Source organism: Zingiber officinale, chromosome 6A, assembly GCF_018446385.1.
Source record: "Zingiber officinale cultivar Zhangliang chromosome 6A, Zo_v1.1, whole genome shotgun sequence".
NCBI classification, from domain to species: Eukaryota; Viridiplantae; Streptophyta; class Magnoliopsida; order Zingiberales; family Zingiberaceae; genus Zingiber; species Zingiber officinale.
The window spans coordinates 146,779,514-146,791,244 of NC_055997.1; the positions used below are offsets into that span (position 1 = coordinate 146,779,514).

The 11,731-nt window shown below is 41.0% G+C and overlaps 1 protein-coding gene across 1 annotated transcript; it reads right to left on the reverse strand.

Moving 5' to 3' along the window:
* Window positions 1-354: 354 nt before the first annotated feature.
* Window positions 355-1,934, reverse strand: LOC121998570 (UDP-glycosyltransferase 88B1-like). Its single transcript, XM_042553542.1, has one exon. It carries the CDS (start codon window positions 1,879-1,881, stop codon window positions 469-471), a length of 1,413 nt encoding a protein of 470 aa, XP_042409476.1. The 5' UTR covers window positions 1,882-1,934; the 3' UTR covers window positions 355-468.
* Between the last annotated feature and the right edge of the window lie 9,797 nt (window positions 1,935-11,731).

The following is an 11,731-nucleotide window of genomic DNA, read 5'->3' on the forward strand; positions in this document are numbered from 1 at the left end:
TTTTAAACTCCTAAGTTATATAAATTTATGAGGAGTTTCAATATGATTATGTATCTATAAATACATATGTATATTTATTTTAATGAGTAAGAAAGAAAGAGGAAAAAGAGAAAAGTTTAATAATATTTTTTTTTTCATATGTAATTGTTTATATAATTTTATAACATTATGATTTTTTTTATAATTTTTATTTCTGTCCATGACAAATAGGCATTACTCCCAACAATGCCTTTAAAAATATAAGTAAAAGTTGTAATGTGTGTTAGAAGATTAAATTTTAAATAGAATAAATATTTTTTAAAACATTTTAAATTATATATTACATTTTAAATTAATGAATAGTGTTAATCAGAATTAGTCGGAATCGGGCAAGGTCACTTTATTGCATCTAAAATCAAACGGAACAACAACTCTTTCCTTCCTGTCCAAATCTAATCCTGAAATTTTCCATGCAGCTCCAATTTCATTTCATTTGGCGAGCAGCTCCTGCACCAAGGCTTCCATGTTTACCAAGGAAGATCCACCTTGTTCCCATGCCTTCTTAGCCGCCGCCATCATCTCCTCTGCCTTGGCCCTCACTCTCCTTCCTTCCTCGCTCTCCCCCATTAACGTCCTCACTCCCTTCTCCAACTCCTCCGCCTTCACAAAGTTGCTCTTCGCCCTCTCCACCTTCAGCTGCAGCGCCACCCCCATCTCCTCCGCCATCACCACCGCGTTCGAATGCTGCTCCGCGTACAGCGGCCACCCCAGCAGGGGGACCCCGCATTGCAGGCTCTCCAGGCACGAGTTCCACCCGCAGTGCGTCACGAATCCCCCCGCCGCCCGGTGAGCTAGTATCTCCGCTTGCGGCACCCACGACGGCCATACCATCCCCCTCGCCTTCGTCCTCTCCAGAAATCCCTCCGTTAGCACCTCCTCCAGCTTCGGTTCCGCCGGCTTCCGCATCCCGAGCACCACCTCCTCCGACGCCACCCGCAGCACCCATAAGAACCGGCACCCGCTACGCTCGAGACCCGCCGCTATCTCCCCCACCTGCTCAGCGGTGAAGCAGCCTCCGCTTCCGAAGCAGAGGAACACAACCGAGCGTGCCGGCTGCCCGTCGAGCCACGCGACGCACTCGTGCTGCCGATATTTCTCGCCGTCATCGCGCGCGATCAGCGGACCGACGGGGTACACCGGCGGGGTCCGACGGCCGGGGGCGCAGAGACCCTCTTCCAGCGCCCGCAGCGTCGCCGGCTCAAGATCCGTGAAGGTGTTGATCACGATGCCTTTAAACTCGGAGTAGCGCCGGCCATGGTGGAGGAAGCAAGTGTACCTCCCGCTCTTCTTCCTCATGAAGGGCGACGGCATCGAGATCGGCGGGATGGGGCACACGCCCGGAACCCTCACCTCTTCTTCCATCTCCTCGAACTCCACGGGGAACTTCTCCTCGAGGGTTGGGAGATAGAGAATAAGAGAGAGGAAGGCGGCGTTTGAGGGGAAGTAGACATAGCAAGGAACACCGAGTTCGGCCGCTACGTCGATCGCTCCGGTGGCAAATAAGTCAACGATTAAAGCGGCCAAAGGGGCGTCGCCGGAGCGCAAGAGGTCATGGAGCACGGATTTGATTTGTTGTTTTTGATCCTCCATATAAGCGGAGATGAAATCCTCGGGTCCGTCGAAGTCCTTGGGCAGATCGACGGGCTGGAGATGGCAAAAGTCGATGTCGAGGTCGGAGTCGGCGACGGTGGCGATAAAGTGGTCAACGGGTATGGCAGGGACAGGGGCGATGAGGACGGTGACGGAGAAGTGGTATCGGTGGAGGAGTTTGGCCATCTCGAGCATGGACATGATGTGGCCGACGGCAGGGATCGGGAGGAGCACCACTCTGCCTTTCGCCATTTTTCTCTGTAGAGCGGAGGGGAAAATTCGATAGCAACTCAGGATCTCCTCCTCACTTTAGATACGACCGAGGAGATTTAACATATTTATTAAAAAAAACCCCTTTTAATTTATTCGATAAAATTCCTAATTAATTTTTTGCTAAAATTTAGTTTAATAAAATTTTTAATTATCCTTCAATATTTCTTCGCTTCTATTTATTCAAATAAAATAATAACTAACTTTCTCGACGCATACAGGTCCTCCAAATTTAGTAACCTGTTTTTTTTTTAAAAAAAAACTCTTTTAAATCGTTAATGACGTGCTAATAGTGATTAATAATCTTTAATGGCTCTAAAAAATTCATATCATTCAGCTTCCAGCGAGAACTGCAATAGCTTGGTCTGACATCTCTCAGCCTGTGGATAGCTGTCAAAAAAATACGAACACTAAGCAAGTCACAAAGATACTTCAGAACTAGTGCAAGGAAACATTATAAAATGATAAATAATAAAAAAAAAACACCAGTCACTAATTGAAGGGTTGGCGACAAAAACTTTAATTAGAAGGATTGCCGTAGTGTAAACACTCTTTTCATGTAACGAAGCTACCAAGTTTATCTAGAACATTTTACAGGAAAAGGGAAAACAAAGACTCCATGAAAACTAGACTATCTGCATCGGGCGCGACTTGTCAGGCCAGTAAAACCAATCACTGATCTATTTCATGTAGTCAACGGCCTAATATTTGACTGTCATGACAGATGAACACACATCCCTAATTGTTAGCATCACAAGGAAGAAACATAACGTTCTTTTTTGTTTTCTCGTGCTCAGTCATCACAGTTGTTTATGATATTATTCATGAAAATTGATATTATTAGTTGAATATATATATATATATATATATATATATATATATATATATATATATATATTTTGAAGTTTATTTGTTTAATTTAATAAATTATTTAAATTTATTTATTTATTTAATTTTATATATATTAAATGAAGATAAATAAATTATTATCAAATTTCTCATTTTCTATAGTCCATGATGTTTATGCAAAATCATCACTTGGGGCCGTCCAGTAGGTCGACTTTCGTATGCATGCGCAACACCAAAGAATTTCATTAGCTTGTTAATTAATTGGTACAAGTAGTAATCCTTGTTGGCATTTCTATAAACAAAACTTAAATTAATTAAAAAACTGGAAGACAATGGCAGCAGGTCTAGATAAGAAAATTTGTTTTCCAAGTCTAATTATATTTCACCTGCTCTAGCCAATTAGGATGGTTAGGAATCGTGTTAACTACGCGTGAAAGGATGACTTTTATTCATCTGTGAATCAGAAAAAGCTACAACTCGATGAAATTAGGGACGACAATGGGTAGAAGTTGGAAAGATTTCATATCATCTATATTTATTTTCATTTATTATATTTATAATAATATTTATTTTTTATATTCATCGGATATTTAACTTTTATATACATATTCATACTGTCAGAATGTCAAGTATTTATAATTTACTCATTATCATATTACTCTCTACCATTTTTATTTTTTAAAAAAGAATTATTTCAATGTACTTGTCAGCTCTTTCTCGTCTCGCGCTCCTTCGATCGGATGAACATTTCCCATAAAATAGAAAATGAAATATGTGTTGATAAATGAATAAAGTAACAAACTAAATTTTTTTTTATAAGACGAAAAACGAACTACAGTTTTTTCTTTCTAAATATATATATATATATATATATATATATATATATATTAGGATTTTATCATATTCACTTCTATACCCATACTTAAATATTCATTTATTATAATTGGATATAAAAATTTCCTCCATATCCTCCTCTATTCGGATTGAATATTAGATTATCCATAAAATTGGAATGAAATTACCGTCCCTAAAAAAAATCCCCTATCCAGAACCAACTAGAAGTCTGTCTTTAGTGCCATAAGCTTTGCACGCACGATCAAATAGGCTTCACAACCCGACTCCCAAATGCAAACACCAGCTGCCCATCTGAATTTCATATCACTCCAGCAACCCCATAGATATACATGTGTCCACGTCGATCCGGAGATGTCTAACCGGAATTGAAGACCAACAGCTTGGAGAGATAGAACCAGGAAAGAAAATAAGGCAAAACTTGTTATTGGTTTGGCTAGAAGAAGAGAAAAAAACTATGATTCTTGCTTTCGATGCAATCGATCTTTAGAATTTCGATATTTGACAATGTATTCAAGTATGGTCAGGTTGACTAAAGGTTAATTTAAATATGACTTGATGTTTGGAAGAGAGAAGTCTAGTCAGAACTAGATGACTAGCATGCGTAAGTCCTAATCAAAGGTTAGACAGGTGAGAAGTCTACTAAGTGACTAGTCTTAATTGAAGGTTAGACAAGGAGAAGTCCTGGTGAGTAAAATCATAGCCTAGCGAGTGAAGTTTGATGATGGAAGTCCTGGTGAGTAAAATCATACCTTAGTGAGTGAAGCTAGGTGGTGAAAATTTTGATGAGTAAAGCCAGACAATGGAAGTCCTAGTGAGTAAAATTAGGCCTTAGTGAGTGAAGCTAAGTGGTGGAAGTCTTGGTGAGTGAAACCAGACAACGGAAGTCTTGGAGAGTAAAGCTAAACAACAGAAGTATTGGAGGTGTAAATTCCAAGTATATATTGTTGGAGCACTGTAAATGTCCTATGTTTTGATGTTTGGGCAAAAATTTAAGTTAAATTTATTGTTATATTTGATATGCATTGTGAGTGCGTAGGATACATGTATAATAAGGAGAGTTCAAGTGTGATCTTGAACTCTCCAGACAACGGAAGTCTTGGAGAGTAAAGCTAAACAACAGAAGTATTGGAGGTGTAAATTCCAAGTATATATTGTTGGAGCACTGTAAATGTCCTATGTTTTGATGTTTGGGCAAAAATTTAAGTTAAATTTATTGTTGTATTTGATATGCATTGTGAGTGCGTAGGATACAGGTACAATAAGGAGAGTTCAAGTGTGATCTTGGCAAAGGAGGAAAGTTCAAGGGTAAGTTTTGGTAGTGTAAGTCCAAGCATATAGTCTTGGTAACGTAAGTCCAAGTGTGACTTGGTAATGGATGAAGTCCCAAAGGTGCAACCTCTTGGTAAAGGAAGACCCGACAACAATGACAAGGCCGATGGAAGCTCCAGAAGGCAAGCCATGAAGGATGGGGAGACATCCGAGGGACGCGAGGCTGATGGAGGAGGCTAGAAGGCTAGGTCTAGGTTGTGCGGGCAAGGACGAGTGCATGAGAGACTGTACTTAGAGTAAAATTTTTGTGTTAGCGTTACTGTAGCAGTTGACTGATATTTTTATCAGTCGACTGGTAACCGACCGTTGGATTGTAATGGTCGAATTCCATTTAGGACCAGTCGACTGGTGGTTATACTAGTCGACTGGTGGCGGGAAACACAACTTGTATTTTCTCCCAAGCTCTATTTAAGAGAGCTTGAGGTGTTTGGCTTTGGTTGACGAAATAGACTTGGTTAAAGTCTATTAAGAGTCTCCTAAGTGCTCCAAGCTTCTCTTGTGATTTAAGGGTTTTTGAATCAATGTTGTGGTGAGATTTCTCCGACGAGAAGAAGGTTTGAGCTAGCCAGAGTTTTTCGAGGAGTCATCCACCGACGGATCGGGATCGCCCACCTTACGGGCAATCATGGAGTAGGAGTTTATCTCCGAACCACATAAATAAATGTGTTATTGGATTTTCTATTTGTTAGTTTGTTTTGTATACCACTGTGTACTAACAATTGCAGGAAGCAATCGAAGTGGGTGATCAACTATTCACCCCCTTCTAGCCTGTGCCAGAAGTTTTAACAAGTTGTATCAGAACTTGGTCTCTCTTTGTACTAATCATCAAAGGAGCAACGTGGGCACTATCTCACGTGTGAGAAATAAAAGTAAATTTAAAACAGAAAGAGTTTTTTTTTTTTTTTTTTTGGTAAAAAGTGAAAATAAAATTTTATGTTAATAAATTTTCAATTAATGAAGCTTGATCCGAATCAGTTAGTTCATTTAACCTAACCCTGTATAATTGGGTTGATCCAAGTAAATTTTAATTTGATTTAAAATATTAGTTGATTTAATTAAATTAATTAGAATGATTTAATTAAATGAACTTAGATTAAAAAAATAATTGAACATCTCAATTAAATTAATTCTAAAAAGAATAAGAGATTTATGATCTTATTGTCTGATTGATCAATCCAATGTATTAGTCAATTGGAACTCTTTAAATATAAGAAAATTTATTTTTTTTATTTGCTTATGTATTCTGTATGGATATTGTTCCACACATATGTGAGAATTGAATTTGACTGATTTTGTTACTGGTTTATCGGTTTTGTACTGATATTATTATTTTTAATTCTAAATACCATAGATAATATACACGATGGATAGTCACTATGAACGACAACTTGAGTTTTGGGAGGAGATTAAGGAGCTTGATTATGATCCGGATCACAGAGCCAGATGGCTTATTGGTCGGCTCGATCGAATATTCTAGAAACTCAAACGAGAAGAGTTTTCAGTCTGGGACAAATATAGAAGATGGGCTCTGATTCAGTCACTGTCAGGCCATCTTTGTGATATAGCACACTGAATGATGGATCACTCTGAAGGGTGCATCTCGTATTCAAAGATGTGCATAGATTTACTTCATTTGGCATGTGATCCTGAAGAATCTGTAGAGGATCTAGATCTCGAAGAAATGGATCCCGCAAAATCCGAAGAGGATCCAGATTCCGAAGAAATGGATCTCGCGAATCTGAAGAGGATCTAGAAATTGATCCCAAAGAATTTGAGGAAGAAGATCCTGAAAAATCATAGGAGGATCTGGAAGAGTGTACGGAGGATCCTAAAATGGATTTGAATATGGACCTGAATATGAATATGATGGATGATTTAGAGGTTGATCCTGCCTTCATCGAGTCCGGGATGAACGAGATAATATTGCCCACTACACTAGTATTTTTTTTCTAGTAAAAGTGGTGCTAGTTTATCTTGCAAAGTAGAGTTCAGTTGTTATCACGGTCACTGTGTGTGGATAGTATTAAGCTCATATTAATAAAATCATGTAATAGAAACTGTTGTTATGTACAAATAGTACTATTTGAATGAAAAGTTATGTTATGCGTTAACAAACTTAGAAAAAGAATGTTATATGTTAACAATCTTGATAGAATGATTAGTTCATTTAATGATACGTTCATTTGATGGAATATGTGTAATATAACTAATCAATGTTGATTAGATTGGAACATACAAATGATGAGTAGAAATGTAGTTAGTGTTGTGTCCAAAGGATGTTCACATTCTCCACAATGGCATGATATTGTCCACTTTGGGCCTAGACCTTCATGGTTTTGCTTTTGGACTCTCCCCAAAAGACCTCATACCAATGGAGATATTTTACATCCTTTTAAACTCATGATCTTTACCAAATCTTTCCAATGTGGGGACTTTGATTGAACCCCAATAATCCTCCCCTTAAATGAATGATCATAATTACTCTCATGGTTCAGGCCTTCCCTTGAGCATTCAGTCACCTTGACTTATTCCGAGCCTCCCCGTAAGCAGCTGGTTCCGGTCAATGTAGACCTGCTTCGGGCCTATCCGCGAGCATCCTATTACCCTGACCTGCTTTGGGCCTATCCACGAGCATCTGGTCACCCTGACCTGCTTCGGGCCTCCCTGCGAGTATCTGGTCACCCTGACCTACTTGCCTTCCTACAAGTATTTGATCGCCCTGACCTACTCCAAGTCTCCCCGCAAGAATTCAGTCACTCTGACCTGCTCCGGGCCTCCTCACAAGCATCCGATCACCCTGACATACTCTAGACCCACCCTCAACTTCGTTCAAGGCCACCCCACATTGCATCGGGTCTTGACCATGGCTCTGATACCATTTGTTTTGCCTAAAGGATGCCCACATATATCCACAATGGCATGATATTGTCCACTTTGGGCCTAGGCCCTCATGGCTTTACTTTTGAGCTCTCCCCAAAATGCCTCATGCCAATGGAGATATCTTACATCCTTTTAAACCCATGATCTTTACCAAATCTTTCCAATGTGGAACTTTGATTGAACCTCAACAGTTAACACTTAATTTTGTAAACCAATTCTAATTTACACTGAGTCAATAATTAATTACATGCATATAAATTACATTGAAATAATAAATAATGTGTTTATTTATTGTAGATTTTGGTAAATAAAAACATCATAGCTGAACTCAATAAGGGAGAGAAATTATATGGGGATAACTACAAAATTAGGCACCTCAAGATATAATATGTTCTTGAGAAACAAGAAGTTCTAGAGGCTATAAATTAGTTCATGGAAGAACCGATTGATGGTTCTACAGCACAGAATAGACGTGACCTTGATGCCTATAAGGCATGGAAAAGGAAGGGCTCCACTGCTAAGGGAATATTAATTAATTAAATGGTGGATGACCTGACATTTGAGTATGAGTCATTACTATCGACTCATGTTGTTTGGGTAGCCCTTAGAGAGAAGTATAATGGAGTAAGTTTGAATAAATTTTGTTAGTTGACAATTAAGTTTTATAGCTATAAACAACACTTAAATGTTACCATATCCCAACATATAAGGGAAATATGTAATGTGATTCGAGAGCTTAAAATCGTTGGTTATGAGTTGATTAATAAATAACATGTTCAAGTAGATTTGTTCGCTTCCTGATTTTTTGAAGACAATGAAACAGAACCTTATATACAATGAAAGTGTCAAGACTTTCACTGATATCTCACGCCATGTTGAACTGGAGGCGGAGAGAATAACATCCGCAAGGATTTCTGGCCAAGCTTTTGTAGCTGAAGGTTATGGTTCTAAGAACAAGAAAAAATGGTTTAAGAGAGAAAAGAGAAAAGGAAAAGAACCTGGTGTTGTTGTTGGGCAAAACTAAATTAAGAAGAAAGGAAAGAAATATGGATAAAAACCTAGGAGCAAGCTGGCTTGCTATGACTGTGTCAAGAAGAACCATTTTGCTCAGGATTGTATTGAGCCGAAAAAGGTAGATCCATCTTTATCTTCTTTCCATGTGCATTATGTTGCAAGTTCAGTGTTGTTAGTTAATTCTTATCCGTTGTGGATTATAGATTTAGGAGCAATGAACCATGTAGCTCGTTATCGAGCTACATATATGGAGTATCATCGGGTACCAGCTGACAACAAATGGATATATGTGGGAAACAATGCAAGGATTGAAGTTAAAGACGTTGGTACTTGCAAACTTAACCTACGTGGTGGGCGTACTTTGTTTCTACATGATATCTCGTATGCTTTTGAGATTCGATAGAATATGGTTTCCGTTACTAGTCCTCTTGATTTAGGTTATTGTGTAAACTTTTATAGTCATTGTATAGAACTTTGCATTAACTCTGTGTTAATTGGAAATGATTATGTAATGAATGATTTCGATGTAGAACCAAGTAATAATTATGGAATTGATGGTTATTGATACTGTCCGAAAGTCAAAGAGACAGAATGCTGAGGATGTGGCGCTCCCGCTGATCGCCTGTAGACTCCGCTCGGACTTGCAATACAAACTACGTCAGTGCCGAACTAGGGAAGAGGTCCCAGCGTTGGCCCTCCGAAGCTTAAGTCAGTCACCAGCGATGAAGTATAGGGCGGAGCAACAAGAAGACTGTAGCTTAAATAGTGAATATCGCATACCTCCGCCGATATTTAGACCCCCATTTATATAGAGCTCCTGTAGCGTGCATACACACTTCCCAAGGCAAGCACACTTCTCAAAGTTTTTCCTGAAAAGACTTGTCAGTAAAGTGTCCCTGACACAGTACCGCAATGGACCGAGCATATCTCTGAAGTGATAGTGGAAGCTTCCGCCATATGATCTTCTGGTCGTTCATGCCTGGTGTTAGTGGCATCCACTCCCAAAAGGATGTCGATGGATATTAGAGGGAGTGTACTGCTAGGCCAAGTGGGTTGGCTGCTCGGTCGAAATTTCGCCGCTCTTGTGACCCGTCCGGTCGGCCAAAACCTCGCTACTCTTGTGCATTGTGTCCACTCAATCGAAGTTCCGCTACGCCAGCTGAATCCTGCTACCAGGCCAAGCGAGGTAGCCGCTTGGGCGAAGTTGAACTTTGCCTATATCAAGTTTTGCTGTCTGGCCGAGTGGGGTAGCCGCTTAAGTTTCTGCACATCGCCCCCCTTGAGCGTCGGTCGTTTGACTTCTCCCTGTGGCGAAGGAGGCGGCAGATTGGGACCTTCTCCCTCTGGTTGGGGCATGGTCGCCCAATCGACCATCGATATTCGAGCGTTGACCACCTTGACTTTGACCTCCACCGTGGTCGTGGGGTGGGGCCCCTCATCATCATCGCATCACATGCCTCCCTCTCAAGTCTAGTCCAAGGAGGCTGCAAATCTAACTGACTGGATAATTGTCTGAGCATTTTTCCACCCGATCAACCTTCGACACTACTTGGTTTTTGACCAAGACGCAACCGCTTCCTGCCGGTTGGCTTGTTGAAGCTTGTCGTTCGACCTTAGGTATACTCTCTCAATCCGATCGGCGCAACGAAGGTTTATACTTGTGAAATCTTTTCTTGGGTTGTCTTGGGCGACCACGATCCTAGTTGACGCCACATAGATTTCTAGGAAATCATGCAAATCTCTGCGCATTAAGACTGAGCATGCCTCCATGCCCTCATTAAATGCTGACCCATGGTGAGGCGCCACGTGTTGCGCCCACTGCTGCCGCATGCCCGACGTGATAGTCAGATATCTGCTGGTGATGTGACGTTTGACGATTCAAATTCAACGGTCAAATCTCGGCCTGGGTTTCTGCAACCTAGATCGGATAGCTCTGGTCGGCCGACCCCAGGGTTATAATCCCGTGTGTGTCGCCACTTTTGTATACTTCTCTTCGAGTTCTTCGGCGACTCTCCTGTGCTCCTCCAGTGACCTTTTTCAGTAAGCTTCCCTTCCATCGTCTCTTGCTTTCTCGTCTTCCGACGTCTGCACTTCCTCGTTTTCGAGTTTTTCGGCGTTTGTGTCCCGGCGATAATTCCGCCAGTAGGTTTTCTTTCCTTCGCGTCTCTTCACCTTCCCTTGTTTTGCAATGGTGAGCTCCTCACAGCCTCCCGCTGGCATCCCTGGGCTCTGGTACACATCTAACGAGCTCCAATTTGACGCCGGCAATGCTGAGAGTCTGAAAGTCGCTTTTGAGCTTCCTCCCGAATACGAAGTTGTTCTTCCTTCTTCCGATCAGCCAAATTCTCTACCACCCGACTGTATTTGCTTCTTTAGGGGTCATTTCACCGCCGGTCTACAGTTTCCCATCCACCCTTTTTTTCCGCCGTGTGTAAATATTTTCGATTCTCCCTTCATCAGCTAGTGCCGAACTTCTTTCGGCTGCTGTGCTGGGTGGTGGTTCTTTTTCGCCTGCACGACATCCCCCTTACTCCCCGGCTCTTTCATTACTTTTATTATCCCAAGTTATCTGAGCCGGGGATTTTTTTTCCCAAGCCCGAGTGGACTTGGTTTTCTTTGATAAAATGACGACCTCCAACAAACATCGGAAGGAGTACTTCTTTTTTGTGTGCTTTCCCGAGCGGCCGGACTTCCCAACAAACTGTCAAATCAACGTGGCGACTCAACCTCCATTAAAGAAGTATAAGAGCCGATCGAACTACCTCAACGTAGCCTCTATGTTGGCCGGTCAGAAATATGACATCCACAAGCGACTGCTAGAGGGTGTCTTTTATATTTTCAGCTTGAGTCTGATCCACACCCGGCTTTCGTTCAACCTAGGTATGCGATCACTTTACTTCTTTCT